Source organism: Phoca vitulina, unplaced genomic scaffold, assembly GCF_004348235.1.
Source record: "Phoca vitulina isolate PV1807 unplaced genomic scaffold, GSC_HSeal_1.0 scaffold71, whole genome shotgun sequence".
NCBI classification, from domain to species: Eukaryota; Metazoa; Chordata; class Mammalia; order Carnivora; family Phocidae; genus Phoca; species Phoca vitulina.
Window position 1 is genome coordinate 6,363,248 of NW_022589774.1, and position 21,217 is coordinate 6,384,464.

Here is a 21,217-nt window from a genome sequence, read left to right on the forward strand (position 1 = left end):
TATTATTATTGTCCATTGTTTACTTTTAGTGTTTGCGTGCATGTTCATGTATGTGCACATATTTTGCAGTTAATAGTTGACTATATTTTCTGACATTTTTTTCCACTTCCATGCCCACTTCTGTTTCTCTTACACTATGTTTTCCTTTTGGGTTCCTTTTCTTTTTTCTGATGTACATAATTTCTCAAGCATACCTAGATAGTGATTTTAGTGAGGGTTTTCTGGAGGAGGTAAGGTTTCTTGGACTTTGTATGTCTGGAAAATGCTAAAATAGGACCTTTCATTCTTCTTTGATAGTTTAGCTAAATATAAAATTTCAGGGTAATGGTTATTAACACTTTGAAGATATCAGGACTCCATTATTTTCCAATGACTATTATTACTCATGTGTTGTTCCTTTGTAAATAATCTTTTCCCTGATAGCTCTTTAGATTTTATCTTTATTTCTATGTTCTTTGGTTCTCTATGATGCATCTAGGCATGGGTATATATTTATTTATCATATTTAACACTAAGAGTGCACTTTCAATATGAGTCCACAGGTCTTCAATTCTTGAGTTCTCAGCTAACAATATTTTAAATATTGTCTCCTTGCTAGTCTTTCCGTTTCTCCTCTGGGAACTCATACATGATTGTTGAGGTCTCTTAGTCCTCCTTGTCTGTCTCTTAATACTTCTTTATGTTTTTATTTTAAATCCCTTTTCCTTTCTGTGTCAAGTTCTACATGAATTATTCAGTATTGCCTTCAAATGCACCAGTCCTTCCTTCACCTATATCAGTCCATTTCATCTATTTTATTTCCCTAAAAAATAGTTAATATGATTCGTTTCCAAGATTTCTTATTTATCCCTTTTCTTATCTACCTGTTTATATTTTTGTACCTATTTATTACATAATTTTAATAAAAATTTTATTTTTTTAAAATTTCTGAATATTCTCATCTACTTCTTTCAAAATTTAGTTTGGACAGTCCCCTGAAATTATTTTCACTTGGCATGAATTCCTGATGCAAGTGTTAATTGTGTTTATGTTTCTTAGCATTTAATTTATTTATAGACTTCTTATTTAGAGGCTCATGTTGAATAGGATGGTTTATATTCCTTTCTCTTTTTCATTCTCTTTTTACTCCTCACTCTTCATTTATCCTTGGGTCCTTGCTGAATTTCCTGATATAATACATTAACATTTATTATCTGAGTAGGGAGTTATTCCAGACTCTCCTTGGGTCTGTTCTACTATCAGTACTTAAATGCTGCATACTGAGAGCAGTTTTGGCCTCTTGTAGATTCAGCATTTGAATAGACCTAACTTCCTTTCAGAGATCAAAGTCAACATGGAACCAAACTTCTGGTACACACTTTTTTTTTTTTTAAGATTTTATTTATTTATTTAACAAAGAGATAGAGAACACAAGTAGGCAGAGAGGCAGGCAAAAGGAGAGAGAGAAGAAGGCTCTCTGCTGAGCAGGGAGCCCAATGTGGGGCTTAATCCCAGGACCCTTGGGATCATGACCTGAGCCAAAGGCAGACGCTTAACCGACTGAGCCACCCAGGCGCCCCTCTGCTACACACTTTTTAAGTGCAGTGTTTTAATGGGGATATTTCTCACATACATACTGCCATCCTTGGTTTTCTATGTTGCAAATCTTTAGTCCATTTATGTATCTTCATTAATATTTAAAGAAAAGTTGGTTGGGGTGGCTGGCTGGCTCAATGGGTGGAGCGTGCCACTCTTGATCTCAGGGTTGTGAGTTCAAGACCCATGTTGGGTGTAGAGATTACTTAAAAATAAAATCTTTTTTTTTTTTAAGATTTTATTTATTTATTAGAGAGAGAGACACAACGAGAGAGGAAACACAAGCAGGAGGAGTGGGAAAGGGAGAAGTAGGCTTCCTGTTGAGCAGGGAGCCTGATGTGGGGCTCGATCCCAGGACCCTGGGACCATGACCTGAGCCGAAGGCAGAGGCTTAATGACTGAGCCACCCAGGTGCCCCCAAAATAAAATCTTTTTATTAAGTAAGTAGATAGCATATTTATTTGATTTATTAACAATTTGGAATTTTTTGAATTCCAGTGTTTTCTTCCTCTTTCTGTCCTGAGTATTTAGTACAGTGAATGGCAGGTAGTTATTACTGAATAATTTGTCATTGAACAGAATTAAATCATACTGATTACTGTGATGATATTTGATTTCTTCTTTTTTGCATTCAACTTAGTGCTTTATGATACAGAATTGGTCAGAGTAAAGTAATAGTATGCAATATTTTTCTTACCTAAATTTTCTCTCCATGGAATTGGAGTAATAGAGTTCTACTTCCTAAATTTTGGTCAGAATTACTTAGATTTTTTTTTAATGTGTTTAACTCACATAAATGCAATTTCAAATTATTGTTGCTTTTATTGTTGCTCTTGTCAATAAATGTAATCATAAACTACAGTCTCCACATTGAATGCTGGCTAAGAGAGCAAAGATTTTCATGAACTACCCTATTAGTCAAAAAGAACTCTTAAATATGGAATAGGTACACTGCAGCCAACAAGTCCAAATAGTTTAACTGTATTATTCACTACTAGTAAGTCTCACTCAGATGGTGGAAAGACTACGATTATCCAAAAGTATTGCTTATTACACATTTAGCCTGACATTTTTCAATGGAAGTGAACTTGTTTGTTAAAGTTGGCCAGTTGACAGGCTTTCAGTAAATCTCAAGTACACAAAGCCAATAGTGTACTTGGGGCTTATCAACTTATCATTATGAATATTTGATATTTCCCCATAACAGATATATCTTTAATAATCCAAGTTTTATATAATGGTGGTGGAAGGCTAAATTAGAACATCTCAAATCACAATGCAAACATGATTGATTCAATCCAACTTCAGGCCTGCAAATGAAATGAAAGCTTGGCTCTTTGACCAAGAGGAGCCCTAGGAAGACCCATAACAGAGGTGTTTGGCTCTCTCTTCACTGCCTCTTGGGAAAGCATTTGGCCTTTGCATAGAGTTTATGCTCTTCTTTTTACATACAGCATCATTATATTTTTTGCATAGCCATATTTATCTTTAACTTCTTTATGATTCTGTCCTAGAATCTGTCCTAGAAGCACAGGCCTGTGCTTAAAGAGTTATTCTCCTGCCTTTTTTTGTAGTATTTTATGGTCATATTCTCTTTATATTTGATGAATTAATCCATTCAAAAATATTAGTGTATAATGTGAGGCAAGTACACCATTTATTTCCAAGTAGCTTTCTTTTTTTTATTCTATTTTATTATGTTAGTCACCATACATTACATCATTAGTTTTTGATGTAGTGTTCCATGATTCATTGTTTGCATTTAACACCCAGTGCTCCATGCAGTATGTGCCCTCTTTAGTACCGTACCATCACCAGGCTAACCCATCCCCCCACCCCCCTCCCCTCTAGAACCCTCAGTTTGTTTCTCAGAGTCCATAGTCTCTCATGGTTCGTCTTCCCCTCTGATTTCCCCCCCTTCCTTTTTCCCTTCCTACTATCTTCTTTTTTTTTTTTTTTTTTTTAACATATAATGTATTATTTGTTTCAGAGGTACAGGTGTGTGTCAACAGTCTTACACAATTCACAGTGCTCACCATAGCACATACCCTCCCCAATGTCTATCACCCAGCCACCCCATCCCTCCCACCCCCCACCACTCCAGCAACCCTCAGTTTGTTTCCTGAGATTAAGAATTCCTCATATCTGGGGCGCCTGAGTGGCTCAGTCGTTAAGCGTCTGCCTTCAGCTCAGGTCATGATCCCAGAGCCCTGGGATCAAGCCCCACATCAGGCTCCCTGCTCAGTAGGAAGCCTGCTTCTCCCTCTCCCACTCTCCCTGCTTGTGTTTCCTCTCTCGCAGTGTCTCTCTCTGTCAAATAAATAAAATCTTTAAAAAAAAAATTTAAAAAAAGAATTCCTCATATCAGTGAGATCATATGATACATGTCTTTCTCTGGTAGACTTATTTCACTCAGCATAATACCCTCCAGTTCCATCCATGTCATTGCAAATGGTAAGATTTCATTCCTTTTGATGGCTGCATAATATTCCATTGTGTATATATACCACATCTTTCTTTATCCATTCATCTGTTGATGGACATCTTGGCTCTTTCCATAGTTTGGCTATTGTGGACATTGCTGCTATAAACATTGGGGTGCACACACCCCTTTGGATCACTACATTTGTATCTTTGGGGTAAATGCCCAGGAGTGCAATTGCTGGGTTGTATAGTAGCTCTATTTTCAACTTTTTGAGGAAGCTCCATACTGTTTTCCAGAGTGGCTGCACCAGCTTGCATTCCCACCAACAGTGTAGGAGGGTTCCCCTTTCTCGGCATCCTCACCAACATCTGTCATTTCTTGACTTGTTAATTTTAGCCATCCTGACTGGTGTGAGGCGGTATTTCATTGAGGTTTTGATTTGTATTTCCCTGATGCCGAGTGATGTTGAACACTTTTTCATGTGTCCAAGTAGCTTTCTATTTATCCTGTCACTACATACTGAATAATCAACTCCTTCTATCTTGACTTGAAATATATTTGCCAAATTTTCATTTACATGCTGAGGTCCTTTTCTATGCTTTCTATTGTTTTCATTCATTAGTTTGCCACATAGTTTCAGTTCTTAAAACTATAGATAACATCTTTTTAATTTGGAAGTAAACTTTGCCTCACATTAGTCTTCTTTTAAAATATTTATTGACTAGGGCGCCAGGGTGGCTCAGTTGGTTAAGCGACTGCCTTCGGCTCAGGTCATGATCCTGGAGTCCTGGGATCGAGTCCCACATCAGGCTCCCTGCTCAGCAGGGAGTCCGCTCCTCCCTCTCATGCTCTCTGTTTCTCATTCTCTCTCTCGCAAATAAATACAATCTTAAAAAAAAAATGAAATAAAATATTTATTGACTATTGTTAATTTTATTCCAGATGAATTTTAGAATCATCTCATTAAGTTGTAAAATTTTTAAAACTATGGGACTTTGATTGCAAAGATAGTAAATTTATTAATTAGTGGAGGAGAAATTTAATTTTTTTATAAATTCCCACACAGAGATATTCTATTTCTCTGTATTTTTTTTTCTTTGCCTCTTTTTAAAGTATTGTGAGATTTTTAGATTTATGTGTCAGTCAGTCAGTGAAGAAATACTTATCGATTACCAATTATGCACTAGTTAATAAGTCAGGAAGGTTTGGAATTATAATTGTAAAAAAATATATATATAAATAATAAATCAGTCTCCACTCATGGAACTCACAGTCAGGTGGGGAATATAGACATTAAATAAACTTACAAATAATTAAATAATTGCCAAGTGTACATAAAGAGGGGTATTATTTATTTGTAGTATTAATAAATGATCCCAGAAAAATGGCCTGTTCGCTTGAGACTATTCAAATGAGAGTGGCATATTTGGGTCTCCTGCTAGATGATCCACTTACAATGGACTTATAGTAGCTTTCCATGGAAGGCCCTTTCCTTAGAGTGATGTGAAGTAGCAGTGATAGTTGTTCTAGTGATGTACTCACATAAATATCAAGGGTTGGCCCATAGGCATTGGCCTGGCTTCCCTCCAGATCTCTGGCACAGACTACATACAGTCTCTTGAATTTCACTGTATTTTATTCTGTAGCATATTGCTAACTATTAGGTGGCGGGGGGTGGGGGGACTAAATTATACTGCTTGCCAATTTCTGTGGTATAAATATTCCTACTATAGCTGATTCCAGGCTACCAATGTGAAGTCAGCTGACTTGTAAAACTCCCGAAGATTTAATAGTTGATCTCTCAAGTGAGCTCCAGTATACCCCCCACCCCAAGGTCCTGTCCTCTGGTTTCTGCTTAACCCCACCTCCTCCAAAGTCATACCCCATCCCTGGCCAGTCTTGTCTATTCCCTCAAGGTCTTTGGAGGCCACTCCTTTCACTCTCTTATTTTATATATGTTATGCCATAAACTGACCTCTGCTATCCTCAGGGGATTCATTTTGTTGTGAACACCTTAATTTAGGAGTTAAAAGAAAACAAAACTTAATACTGTTTCTTTTCCCTTTTCTTCTTGCTGTAACAATCCATTTTGCCCTGAGGCAATGAAGATGCTGCTATCTGACCAGGGAAAGAGTCAAGAAATTCAGACAATCACAAGGATTAATATTTTAAAAGCTTAGCATACTGCTTAGAATCAATGGATACCTTTCATAAATCCATTGATAGTATCAAGTTATTTAACCAGTGCCCACTCTTTGGTTAAAATGTGTGGTAAATCTGTGGAGGGATGTCTCTTCTTATTTTACACAGTTTGAGAGGGAAGAAAGCATGAGGAACCATCCTCTGAACAGCCATTTCATTCTCTCACCCAAGGAAATGTTTGGGGAGTTGTAGGCATTCCCTTTATGTCAGAAAACTGTTGGGTCACTGTGTGTGTCTGTCCATGGGAAGTGGTCAGTGTGTGAAGGATGTCACCTAGGAGGCACAGATTCATCATAAAGCTCAGTGTAATGGTAATGAAAGACATATTTCGAAGGCAAAACAGAAGACACTCAGAGAAGAGTCCTATCAGGATCCTTCATTCCTACTCCCCTTGGTCTCTCTTCTGCTAACTTTGACTTGGACGTAGTAAAAATGAAGTACAGAGATGCCAGAAAGCACTGGTCTCCAATTTTTTGATCAATGAAAGGTAGATTGGCTTTCCTTAGATCTCGAATTCTCTTTGGATCTTGGGTCATTGCATTGGTGATGTAAACAGGCTTTCTGAGGAAATCCTCTGTCAGCTTTTCTGAAGATGTTCCAGTGGCCTCCAGGCTGATTCTGAGTCAATGATGGATGAAAATTTGGAGCCTTTGTTTCTTTTGCCCGTTTAACTTGCACGGAGCAGATCAAATTGAGCTCTCTGACAGCTAGACTTTTATTTTTTGAACATTAGAGCCTATTTATAGCAATGTCACAGAATTAAAAAAAAAGTTGTATTATTATCTATCAATCTATCACAGCTGCTAACTTGGGAAATGAATGGGTGAGCTCCAGTGTGCTGCCCTGGGCAACTGCTCTGTCCCAAGGAATCCCGAGGGGCCTGGACAAATCCAAAGCAAAGCTCCTCACTGGGTTTGTCAACACTGTTGCCCAAGAAACTCAGATAAACTCATCATAAGAGAAGCCAATAACTCAAACGATGAGGGTTTGGAAAAGAGAAAGGTAGAAATTTATTTCGGGTGCCAGCAGCTGGAGGAGGTGGCAGGTTCAAGTCTTAACAAGTGACCTCTCCACTGGTAAGATGGACACCCAGAGTTTTATAAGGAAAGATTAGGGGCAAGGGGTTACATGCAAGAGAGGAGGCAGAGAGTGCGTGATCATGGGCGGGGGGTAGTAGGTGTTCAGCCCATGGTCATGGGCAGGGAAGGGGTCCTGTGGGGTGAAGTCTTCTAGGCATTCCATTGCTATCAGGGCTTTGTGGTCTGGTGGTTAGAATGTTTAAAAAGTGTGGTAAGAAATAAGCACAATGGACTTTAGTTAGAGCATGAGTTAAGCTGTATTGTCTATTTCTGGTTTTGACTGTTGGAGTCTACAGTTGAGCAAGAGGGCTCACTAACAGTATCCCTTATTTTTCATCTCTGGTCCTTCCTGGTGGTAGGTTACTTCTTATGGATATAACTCTGAAGACCTTTGTCCTCTTAATCAAAAAGAGAAAATGGGATGGAATAGGATGACTCAGAATTCGGCCCTACCTCAGACCACGTAGTTATTCATCTGGAGAGGCAATAAAGAACATTGTTGGATCTTAGCAAGACTGTCTGGAATAATCAAAGAACCTATGTCAAAACAGTCCACCCTGCTGACTTAGCATAGCCTTCTTGTTCTTGCTACTCTGCTTATTGATGTTAGAATACAGGACAGGGTTGAGATTGTTGAGTTCCATTCTTGGATAGCATTCAGAAATAGTGCACTGTCCCAAATAGTTCAGCTTAAAATTTTTCCCTTAAAATTACCTTCATACAAGATTTCTGGGCCCTTTTCATACTTTCCCTGGATGTATCCTTTGCATGTATTGCTCTGGTGTTCAGCACTCCAAGGCATTAGTAGATAGGAACAGATGGGAGGCAAATGAGTTAAATGTGTAGATGTCATATGTGAAAAGTTGCCTTCCTCTATAAATGCTATTTTGCCAGTGCTCCTTCTAAAGAATGGCATCCATAATTTGGTAAAACATAGTGGAAAACACTGTGTAATCATGACCCCATTAATCTGGCTATTAAATAGTTTGCATACTGACTGGGCTAAATACACTGATCTGCTAATCTTTACTACTACCAATAGTATGATTAATGGTAATTATAATAATAATGATTATAGCACCTAAATATATTGAGCACATACAATATGAAAAATTTCCTGAGCACCTTTCATGTGATACCTAACTCAATGAGGGTAGATAATAATAGCAATATACCCTTTACCAAATGAGGATATAATTTAGTGAAGGCCACTTATCTCTTGAGTCATGAATCCAGGAATGGTTGTGATATATTACCAAACTCTTACAGAGTATTTATCCTTATTTTTATTTATTTATTTATTTGTGAGAGAGCACAAACAGGGGGAAGGAACAAAGGGAGAGAGAGAAGCAGACTCCCCACTGAGCAGGGAGCCTGATGCAGGCTCGATCCCAGGACCCTGAGATCATGACCTGAGCCGAAGGCAGCCGCTTAACCGACTGAGCCACCCAGGCATCCTTTCCTTATAGTTCTTTCAATCAGTTAATTTTAGACTTTAAAGTAAATGCTTTTAAAAGCCATGATGTTTGCATACCTTACTGTATATCTGTGGTCTTTTTATTAGATGATCAGTATTTAACATGCTAAAAGACACTGGTAAATCCAAACATCTAATTCCATCTGATACAAACATGAATTTACTTTACAAGCTGTATGATATAAACATGCATGTTCCTCACCTCACTGAAAAGTTGCATTGAGATGACAGAAAACATGAAAATAATGGGGGCGTGGCGAGTCCACAGTGTGTTGAAGGCAGGGAGGGTGTTGAGGGAACCACAACAGGAATGGATTTGGGGATGATATGAAGAGTATGGATTCAGATGACAATGAAATTTGAATTAAGGAGCCCACATCCCAGGTACAAGCAAAACATAGGATTCTAAAAAGAAATTTTTTCTAAGGGAACCTCCTAAAGACACCAAAATTAGAAGCAGAAGTGAGCCCATGGCCGACAGCCTGTAAATTAATCAAAGTTCTATGGAACCACTAATCTTAACTTGCATAAGAGCTGTTTCCAGTCCGCCTCCAGAATAAAGCTGTGACTACAACTTTTCAGTTTGGGAGGGAAAGCGCAGTGAAGAAGAGTAAAGTTGCCAGGCAGATTTCAGTCCATTCATTCTCCACAGATAACATTTTCTAGAGATTTAGTCACCTCCCCACCTCCCTGGTACTGAGGGGGACACCCTTCTTTCCCTTCTACCTGTAAATGTCTCCTGCTAAAGGGTGGCCTGTCTTCAGTTTTCAGAGTCTCTCATGTGTCCACAATTTCTTAAAAATAACCACCTTAAAATGATCCGTATGCCAAAGAGACATATCTTGGGGTGGCAAAATTTGCTTCCCTAGACCTTCGAAATCCTCAGGACGTTAAAAAAGTTTAATAATTTCAAGGTTTTGGTTTTTACTTTTTGGTACGTGCTTGAATGAAAACAGGATTTTAAAAGTTGTTATTAAACTTTAATCTTTAAATAACTTTAGCATATTTGAATTCTCTTAAGGCAGTAAGCTCTTCTCAATAAATGACAATGAAAGCTCTGTAGTTAACAGTATTATCAGTATAGAGAGACAGAAGGAAATTTAATTAAAATATTGGCTTTATTGCATGTGTTACCCCCTTGGTTTTCATCATCTATTTTAATTGGAACATTAGCTGTACTTTGTAGATTATTGAAATGTTTGCTTATTGAACCGAATATATTATAAATATATTAAAATATATTTAAAATGGATTCTTAACTAGTTGAAATCTGTGATTAATATCTTTTAATATTGGGGAATTTCTGAATTACCCCTGAGGTTGTTAAAAAACAAAAGTTAACTGAGTAAATTTGAGAATCTAATTGGCTTTATTAAATGATTCATGAATCAGGCAACATCCCATCTAACAAGCAGAGGGGACCTCTGAGGAATTGTACAACATGCAAAGTTTTTATAGAATAAGGCTGGGGGCGAGAAAGTTACTAACAAAAGAAAAGAATTTTCCAGGCAAGGTAGCTATCCTTGAGAGGGAAGAATAGGAGGTCTTATTAGGCAGATCACCTCATCTTCCTTTGGGGGAGGGGGTGATGGAGAGGGCCAATGCGGCAGACACTTTGCCTCTGATAGGAAAATTCCTGACTCATTAAGGTTAAAACTAAGACTACATTAATGGGTGAAGTTGAAACTGCAGTTAGATGAGCTATTAATCCCCAGTTTGGGGATTCAGCCTAAGTGGTGCCATTTTGGGCCTGTGGTTTTGTAGCTGGGAATTGGGGAGCAAGAGCACCTGGCTCCAGGGGCCCAAACAGACCATGTTCAGACACTTGCTGCTGACAGATTCTGAAGGCAGAGAAATGAGTGGTGGTGAAACCAGAAAGGAATTTATTTCAGTGAAGCCAACACCGGGAAGACAGTGGACTAGCGTCTCAAAAACTGTGTCCAAAAAGCCAATAATACTTCCAGGTTTACAAAGGAAAACGTGGGGCAAAGTGGGTGGGGCACGTGCTGGAGGTTAAATCCATCATTGTCTTGGAGTCAGTTACGGGCAGGGTCTTGCTGGCTCCGGGCAGACTTTATGGCTTGAGGGGTTAGTGTGTGTCTCCTGCCTATGCCACCCAAGCAGAAAGTTTGAGATCAAAATGGAGACAGCCCAAGTCCTCTTTGTTTTCTTTTTAACAAGGTCATATGTTTTAAACTATTACTCGTTTATAAACAACTGAAAACAAATTTTTTTTTTTTTTTTTTTTTTGTATCTAGGATTTGGAAATATCTCACCGCGCACAGAAGGGGGAAAAATATTCTGTATCATCTATGCCTTACTGGGAATTCCCCTTTTTGGTTTTTTGTTGGCTGGAGTTGGTGATCAACTAGGGACCATATTTGGAAAAGGAATTGCAAAAGTGGAAGATACGTTTATTGTAAGTATAATAGCCTTTTAACTACATATGTTGTTTAATTTTTTTAAATAAAACTATCACCTCAAGTACGGTTAATCAAGTTATTGGGTTTTCCATAACCTTTTATATGTACCTTTATTAGCATGTAACTCACTTCGTAGTTATTTTTATACTTAATTTGAATGAGTAAATTAGTACATGGGAAAAATCCAAATATATGCAGAAATAAAGAAGAAATCTGACAATCCTGGGTTCCAGTTCCAGACGTCTTGTCTTGCTGTATTCTCTTAAGCTAGTTATTTTACCCTGAAATCTCCATTTTGTCATTTACATAATGTGAATAATGGTACTGGCAATGGAGACATCACTTTGAGAGTTAGAGATAATAAATAAAAGCTTGGGGCACCTGGGTCGCTTGGTCAGTTAAGTGTCTGACTCTTGGTTTTGGCTCAGGTCATGATCTCAGGGTCGTGTGATGGAGCCCCTAGTTGGGCTCCTCCCTCAGGACGGAATCTGCTTAAGATTCTCTCCCTCTTCCTCTCCCTTCCCTTCTCCCTCCCCACCCCCCCCCCGCTTATGTGCATGCACTCTTTCTTCCTCTCTCTCTCTCTCTCTCAAATAAATAAGTAAATAAAATCTAAAATAAATAAATAAAAGCTTAACATAGCTAGTAAATAACTGACAATACTTTCTAATTTAAAATTTGCTTTGGTACCTTTGTCCATTGCTGGTGGCATTCTAAATTTATATAGCCTTTTTGTGAAGGACATCCTATTTAGCAAACACGATAAAGGTGATCATATAACTTAATTCAGTGATGTCATTGATAGAAACTTATCCAAGGGATATAATTCAGTAGAACCAAAAGTAATATACATGATGTTCATGGCTATATTATCCTCAATAGAAAAAAATAAATATAATGAAAATGCTTTTATTAGAATGGTAAATGAAAAGTAGTAATAATACCACTATGATTATAAGCTTTTATTCCTGAAGAAAATTACCAAGAAAATAGTTGCATGAGAGGGTAGGATTATAAAGGATATGTTACTACTATCACCTGTATTACAAATACATTTTATGTACTCTTCAATAGTCTTTTCATCTTTTCACAAGCATTTCAACAAAGTATTTTACATTTAATTCTACTGATAAAATAAGACTACTGAGTATTGGTTTTCAATTTATAGTTCCAGTTTTTAGCAATAGTTATTTTTTAAGTTACAAATTCACTCAGATATTTCTACAGTTGGAATGGAGTAGGTATGATTATTCTAAAATAGGAGTTTCATCCTGTTCTGGGTAATATACTTTCCTTATATTGATCTTAAAAGTATCTTGTATTTTTATTAATTAAGAGGGAAGATTAGTGGCATCAATGTGGTAATGCTGAATTATGCATTCATTCAACAAAGTTTTTTGGCTTAAATTTTTTTTTTTAATTTGAGTATAGTTGACACACAATGTTACATTAGTTTCAGGTGTACGACTTAGTGATTTGACAAGTTTATGCATTATGCTATGCTCACCACAAGTGTAGCTACCATTTGGCCCATTGCATTGCTATTACAATATCATTGACTGTTTTTCTTACGTTGTGCCTTTCATTCCCTCGACTTACTCATTCCATAACCAGAAGCCTGTATCTCCCTCTCCCCTTCACTCATTTTGTCCAATTCCCCCGCTCTTCCCCTTTCCCTCCCCTCGGGCAACCATCAGTTTGTTCTCTACATTTATACTTCTGATTCTGCTTTTTGTTTGTTTATTCATTTGTTTTATTTTTTTTCAACAAATTTTTGGATGCCCACTGGATGCCAGGTAATGTTTTTCATGCTGCATCTACATCGGTGCATAAAACGCATCCCGTACCCTGGTGGTGAATACGTTCCAGTGGTCATGAATATCAATACCAACTACTTAGTCCATGGTTCCGTTTTGTGTATTTTCATATATTTGTAGATTACGTTTGCCCCGCCATCAGTACTATGCCTATAGAATAGAAATATTTCAAAAGTTGTTCAGGTAAACAAAGAGTGATGTACCTCTGAAATTGTATTCTCAGAGCAAATGTAATTTATTTTGAAAGCATTTTGCCTGTTGTAAAGTTATGTAAGGGTAAAGTAGCATCATCATTGGCATTGATTGTTTTGAGTTCTTTCTGCTATACCCAATTTTTATAAGACAATTGAACATTAATTATGAAAGGGAAAAAAACATCCTCACTTGCTAATTTGCTGAGAATTGTGTTTAAGGTGAGCTTTGCAGGTACACCAATAATCAATAAATCTCAGTCAGTGTCTCTCTCTCACTCTCTTCACTCTCATCCTTAGAAGTGGAATGTTAGTCAGACCAAGATTCGCATCATCTCAACGATCATATTTATACTGTTTGGCTGCGTACTCTTTGTTGCCCTGCCCGCGATCATATTCAAGCACATAGAAGGCTGGAGTGCCCTGGACGCCATTTATTTTGTGGTCATCACTTTAACAACCATTGGATTTGGCGACTACGTTGCAGGTAAGTTTTTCCTGGCACCGACCCTACTTGCCTAGCCCGTGTCCTTTAGTTAGACTTTTCACTCGGGTTTGCAGCACAAATGTCTGTCGTAGTTTCCCAGGCCTGCTGTCATGAGCGATGTGCCCCCAAACTGGGTGGCTTTAAACAAGAGAAATCTATTGCCTCACAGAATTTCAAAATCAAGGGGACAGGAGGAACTTGGTCCCTCTGAGACTCTAAGTGGCATCCCTCCTTGCCAATTCCAGCTTGTGGAGGAGGCCATCCGTCCTTGCCCGTCCTGCTCCATTACTCCAATCCCTGCTTACAACATCACATGGCGTTCCTTATCTCTGTGTCTCTGTTGCTGTGTCCACATTTCCCTTTTCTTATAAGGACACCAGTCATACTGGACGAAAAGTCCCCACTCCACTCCAGTATGAGTTCAGATGAACTAATTTCATCTTCAGATGTTCTGAGGTACTGGGAATTAGGACTTGAGCATACCATTTTGGAAGACCATTTAATCTGTAACAGGGAAACAGGGACAGAGAGACAAAAGAAAAGTCATTCTGGGACAGTGGAGGTAGGCAGAAGGGTGCAGTTGAACATTTATTTTCATTCTAGGAAAGAAATTTAAGTTGCTGTTTGTTCAGAATCTTATATTCCCATGCTAATTTCAGAAACCAGACAATCTGCCTCTCATTTTTATTTTTTATGTATTTATTTTTCTTTTACTGTTAGACAAATTAGAGTTTATCTTTGCTCTTTTTACTTAGGCTTTTTCATGTCTCAGTTTTAAAAACACCCGCAAACTTCAGAAGATGTTCTAAGCTACTTAAGACCTTCTTTTTTCTAAGATATTTACCTTATTTAATTTTCAGTTCTCAGGACAGTATTTTTTTACGTTAACCAGTGTCCACACTTTTTATTCATGTTTTTTGATATTTCCTTTTCTACATGTTATTACAATTGCAGTTTGCTTTATTGTTGTATCTCTTGGGTCTTAACTTCCTGTTATTTTAACTCTCTCTTTACCGTTTATATTATCCAAATTATCATTATTGTTCTAATTCCAATTTTAAATAAATTATAATAATGGTGGTAAAAGTAAGCACAATGGCATTCTATCGTGGATCATTTTGACTAGCTCCTGAAAATCTAAACCATTCTTTTTTAGAAAATCCAATTTCAAGTATTAGAAGAAAATGCTAAACACTAGAGTAGGAATGTGCCCTTAAACTTCGCAGGATAAACTCACCAGCCTAATTTAGCTTTAGGAGAGTTTTATACTTTCTGACCGTTCACTCTTCTTTCTTGTCCCAAAGTTCTTAAATGTTTTCAGAGAAAAAATATTTTGTGCAGTTTTATAAAATCTCAGAGAAGGCTGATAGTTCTTCTATTTATTTGTTAATTATGGTTTAATCTGGCAAAGACCATACTCCCCTTGAAGATGGGGATGTTTTCATGAAGGAAGCCTTGTTTTTGGTCAAAAATCCTGTGCACACATCTCTGTACGGGATGGAAGCCCCAGAAGGGGAGGGGGCATCACTCTGCTGGAGATCCTTTTGTTTTCTAATTAGCAAAATGTAGAGAAGAATCTCAGATATTTGTAGCTCCTTATAGGAGGAACAACTTCTGCTCTAAAATGCCCATTTTTCTACCTCTGAAGGTGTATGGTTGGCTTAAGTAGAAGTGGAAGGTACATTAATGTAGGAGAAAGTAAGACACAGTGAGATGATAAGATTTAGATTTGTGATATGTTAACCTTGGCCTCTTGCACCCCTTTATAAATATCATTAACAGGGTCTTATAGCAGCTATGGAATATATAGGTATTTGGTGAGGAGCTTAAGGCCAACAGCTTTGCACTGCATATGCTATTTTTAATCTTAATTTATAATTTTTTATAGTAATACAACATTTATTTTCCAGCTTTGTTGAGATATAATTAAAAATAAAATTATAAGATATTAAAAGTGTACACTATGGTGATTTAATTATACATTATAAAAGGATTCCCACCGTCTAGTTAATTAATACATTAACGTATCCATCCCCTCACATATTTATCTTTTGAGGGAGTGGGGAGTGGTAAGAACATTTAAGTTCTACTCCTAACAGATTTCAGTGCACATGTTATTTTAAGAAATTGACAGACTCTGTCAGTCCAGTATGAGTCCTGGTCTGGTAAAAAAAAAAAAAAAAAAGATTATGAATAAAAAAAAAAAAAAGTGGGTGAAATCCTAAAATAATGTTGTATTTGTGACCACAGTATAAAATGGCTTAGAAAAAAAGAACAAATATTTTTACTTTATGGTTTTGTAGAAGGTAAAAAAAAAAAAATACCTCTTTTTAAAAGATTTTATTTATTTAGAGAGAGAGGGAGAGACTGAGCATGTGCCCAAGTGGGGGCAGGGGCAGAGGGAGAGGGAGAGAGAGAATCTCAGGCAGACTCCCTGCTGAGCAGGAGTCCAGGGAGGGGCTCCATCTCACAAGCCCTCATGACCCTCAGATCGTGACCTGAGCCAAAAATCAAGGGTTGGAGCCTCAATCAACTGAGCCACCCAGGCGCCCCACCTATTTTTTTAAACTAACCTTAAGAGATCAACACTTTGAAACTGGCTAGATCACGTGGATCTCTTCATAGCCACTCTCTATTAGAAGAGCAGTTCAACGAGAACATCTTGTATGTATGAGTAGGGACCCCGAATTCAGAGTCGTGGCAGAGCACTCTAGGGGAACATGGTCACAAAATGATATTTGTGTGACATTGTCATCTAATAAACATCTTTATCATTACTAGGATTTTATTCTGTTGCCCCGCCTTGCTAAATCCATTACTATGATTTTATTTTTATTTTGCAGAGGAAGTAATAAAAAGCACTAGAAATAATGCCTTGCTAAAAATTAGTAAAGGAATGTGATGGGCTTAAAGTGACAAATGCTGAGAAAGATAAATTAAAGGAGAGTCCTTACATACCAGGCAGGTCCTTGTGCCCAGGGAGCGGTTTTGGAAGGAGCATGCGGATGAGGCAGATGTGGCAAAGGCTGGTAGGAAATGTGTAATTTTTGCAAGATTCTTTGGAAAAACAAAAATCTTGAGTTCTTTTTTTTAAGGACCTGGGAAAAGAATTGCCTCACTTAATTCAATAGGGTACACACAGTTTTTGCTTCTGGGTACCTTGTGGCTATGAAGTAAAAGTCAGCTATTGAGCAAAGGCAAGTATCCCATCTGGGAAATATCAGTTGTTTACTTTATAGAACCTTCCCCTTTGAAGTTCCATGTCACTATAAGATAGTATTCTCACTTAATTTTGGTAATTTTGCCAAGGAAAAGCAAGAGGCATTGCTCCAACTTGAATCTTCCCGCCTTTCTATTGGGCTCTAAATCTCACAAGAACACAAAGATACACCTCCTTCAATGCACACTCACCATCTGATGCCCTTCTCATACCTGCCAACCCTGCTCTGAATGGGATGAAAGTTCAATCACATTGTTGTATTGAACTCCTCTGAAGATCAATTAAAGAACATACTCTTCAAACTGATGTTATTAAAGGAAAATAAGTAAATTTTGGAAAGTGATGTATAAATGTTTAGGATACAAGTTGTCATCTTGGTGTGATTATTAGAAGCATCTCAAGAGCAACAAGTAAAGATACGTGGTGTTTTAGACCAGAACTCTGAAACAGAGAGCTCATCTCTAGGGCATAAGCAAGAAAGTCCATGCCAGGTATATTTTCTGCCATGGGAGGCAAACAGGACAGTTCCTGTTTCTATGTATTTTTAAGCTTCATTCCTTACTTTCTCTTATTTGTACATCATAGTGTTCATGATATAATATATAAGAGCATAATAGATTTTTTTTTACTGAGAGAGAGAGAGCACAAGCGGGGAGGGACAGAGGGAGATGGAGAGAGAGACTCTTAAGCAGGTTCCAAGCTCGGCAAAGAGCCTAATGTGGGGCTCGATCTCATGACCCTGAGATTGTGACAGCTGCAATCAAGAGTTGGACACTTAAGTGTTGAGCCACCCACACACCCCAAGCATAATAGATTTCTAATTCATAAATAAACATGCATTTAAATTTGTGTGTGCTTTTCACTGTTGGTAATATTGATTCAAAAGCATTTACACATCACTAGTAAAGACAGTATTCAAGTCTCATTGTGTATGTGACTGAAAATAGGAATTCAGCATTTAGTAATTTTTCTGCAAGAAGAGACCTGGAAAATTTTAATTTTATATTTATATTTATGCAAGGAAGGTGTTTTAGTTAAATGGTTGATTACCTTAGTGGTTGGTGTGTGCTCCTTTCTGATGGGCTTTTTTGTTCTTTCATTAGCTCTCGATGTTCTAGAACTAAAAACAACCCAGGAGGCCACAGGGTACTCCCACACTTACTTTACACATGAATAAACAGACCTCACTACTAAGACTAGTGCTTGCACACAGTAACCATTCCTAAAAGGTGAGAAGAGACAAAGTCAATTATTTAGCAGAGTGTCATTTACTTGATTTTAGCAGTGCCTGTAATTTATAGTCACATTATACAGGTAAGTTAAAGTTAATGGCAAAAATTATGTTTGAGAATTAACTGTTAATTTCCTGCGTTCTGTTTCTTAACTTTTGCCATTTTATTTTTCATTTGATGAAAAGTCTGGTGATAAGTTGTTAAATCATGCTTACTTTGTAGACTGAGAGCTAAATCAGCTCTTCATTAAAACCTAAGCAATAATATTAATTATGTGGAAATGTGTGACAGATTGAATTCTGTTTATTCAGGCTTACCTCTATGACTGGTCTTCTAGGTCCATTTTAAAAAAAAAAAAAAGGTTATTCTTCAAATTTAGGGAGAAGTCAAATAATTACCAAATATAATGCAATTTAAAATTCTTTTCCAAAGCTAGTATCTCCTATATATATGCTCTTGGGGTAAGAGTGGGTCATGCAAGCCACGAAAAACATTGCCACATATTGTTGAGAAGCTGCCTAAAGAAGTCCTCAAAAAACACCCCTTTTCATAAACCAGGTTTGTTCATAAGACATAATTTGAATGAGTGAAAGCCAGATGAAAATTTATAGTTTCACAAAGCAGTGTCTTCACATTATCTATTCTTCTAATAAAAACCAAAAATTTTAGCCAAAAATTTAGATGTTCTAAGAAATCCTCACGGTTGATCTTATGAAAACAGATTTTTCCATCAGAGTACAAATTTATTTAGCCATCCAAATATATCTTCATGGAATTTGGATCAGTGAAATTTAGTATATTTAGTTGAATAATGAAATTTTCCATATCTGACAGGTAGTTATTGAAGGTGTAGGGACCAAGGGCACACTGCCCCCAAGATGGGCCACTTTGGCACAAAGATTATTTTGAGTTAAAAGTAATCAAAACCTGGGGCATCTGGGTGGCTCAGTCCTTAAGCGTCTGCCTTCAGGCAGGTCATGATCCCAGGATCCTGGGATTGTGCTCCCCAGGAAGCCTGCTTCTCCTCTCCCACTCTCCCTGCTTGTGTTCCCTCTCTTGCTCTCTCTCTCTCTGTCAAATAAATAAATAAAATATTTTAAAAAAGAAAGTAATCAAAACCTAACAGATGCAGGAAAAGCTCTCTGCCTCCCCCACAGCTGCCTAAATACATTGGAAAGGAGAGTGTACACCAGGAAGAGAGCTATTAACAGAGACTCCCCTTTACCTAAGAAACTTACTTGCATACTAGCGCAACCTTTGTTTTTCCAAATATCTCCTCTCACCCTCCTGGAAATGGCCTTCCTCCCCTTTGTGTCCTCACACACCTACCCCTCTCCTTGCTCATAAAAGCTTCATGTTGCTTCATTGTCTTTGGAATTTCATATTTGTATGGATTCCCTGCCTGCACACCTATTAAATTTTATTTCCCCCATTGAATCTGTCTCGTGTCAATTTGATTCTAAGTCCAGCTAGAAGGACTATAGGGCAGGGGAAGGTCTTCCTCCCCGATCAAAGCTTACTGAGTTAATCAAGCTTTATGCTTAGTGCCTTATGCTTCTCTATACAGAAAATATAATTTAGGATTTTCCAAGGTAAAATCCTTCTGGTACTTTTACCTTTACTAAATTTTCAAATTTTCACAGTTGTATAATACTTTGTCATCACATTTTTTAACTTGGGAAGAACATATTTGTATATCTCATATTAAGAATTAAGTTTTCTTAGAATTATGTTTTCAAAGTCATTATCGGAAATGAAGTTTTTAGTAACCAGACTATTGCTTTTCCTTATAACTGAAAACATGACTCATTCGGTGGAGTGCTTAGAGCTTGCTTAATGGAGGGGAATTTTATCATGAAAACATATAAATCTCTGTTGGAAAATCATGGCAGGTTTTTGGTTCAAAACAGTTCTAGCAGAGACCCTCCAGAAAACAGTTCCTGAGGTTTTGCAACTATGTCAGTGGCCAGTTCTTAAACTTGCTGTTATTGAGCTGATCAATAACAGTAAAAATTTCCCAGGAATTCAACAGATAAGAAGGAAAGTAGCTGATAAGGAGTGAGGTCTACTGAAGAACATTCACCACCACCACCCAATGTCTCAGAAAAAAATCGCTTTTATCAGAAAGGGAGGGTTTATGTGACTCCCAGGGAGATGTATTATATTCATCATTCTTCTGTTTATTCAGGTATTTAGCGAGCCCATATTGCAGATTAGATACTGTGCTTAGCACTTAGTGATGACTGCTCTCTTTCCTTTTCCTTTGGGACAGAATGTTTGAAATCCGGGAGCAAAAATTAAATTCAATAGGGAACTTTTCTTCTCTTCCTGGTAGTAAACGACTCGTTTTTGTTTTGTTTTGTTTTGTTTTTAAAGATTTTATTTATTTATTTGACAGAGAGAGACACAGCGAGAGAGGGAACACAAGCAGGGGGAGGGGGAGAGGGAGAAGCAGGCTTCCCGCGGAGCAGGGAGCCCGATGCGGGGCTCGATCCCAGGACCCCAGGATCATGACCTGAGCCGAAGGCAGACGCGTAATGACTGAGCCACCCAGGCGCCCCTAACTGTTTTATAATACAGGAAAATACTGCAAAGAGTCTGGCCACCCTCTGATTCAGCCAGTGACTCTCAGAGAACTCACAAGAGAATAGATAGTGTCTGCATGATTAATTAAATGGGATTTGATCCAAATGGTCCAGAAGTCCGAGGATCTGAGGACAAACCGAGAAGTTATTTAACTTTTCAGATTCAGAATGGATATATAGAAGCATTGTGGAAACGTGCAGAAAAAAATGAGAAGGAAAACATTCAGGGATTGATAGTTATGGCTTAGTGAGACAGGCAGTAAATTGTACTAAGTGTAATGAAAAAGGCTCCAAATTGCTCTATATTGAGACTTTTAATTATTATTTCTAGGTATAACAATTATGCACATCTTAAATACTATAGGTTTCCATCCTTGGATGAGTGAGTGACAATGTGTTGATCTTTCTTTGTGATCATGAAACTCCTGCTCTTCTAATGGCTGTTTTCCTAAATTTAGACCAAGTACCTAGCAGGAAATGGACAATATCTTGAATGCTGAAATT

General features: G+C 37.6%; 1 protein-coding gene across 5 annotated transcripts in view; it reads left to right on the forward strand.

Moving 5' to 3' along the window:
- KCNK2 (potassium two pore domain channel subfamily K member 2) overlaps positions 1-21,217 on the forward strand; it is a 219,857-nt gene that overhangs the window by 133,169 nt on the left and 65,471 nt on the right. For all 5 annotated transcript variants that reach the window (XM_032393113.1, XM_032393115.1, XM_032393114.1 and 2 more), the window contains exons 4-5: positions 11,017-11,177; positions 13,490-13,676. In XM_032393113.1, the coding sequence (XP_032249004.1) occupies positions 11,017-11,177; positions 13,490-13,676 (348 nt within the window). The remainder of the gene's footprint in view (positions 1-11,016; positions 11,178-13,489; positions 13,677-21,217) is intronic.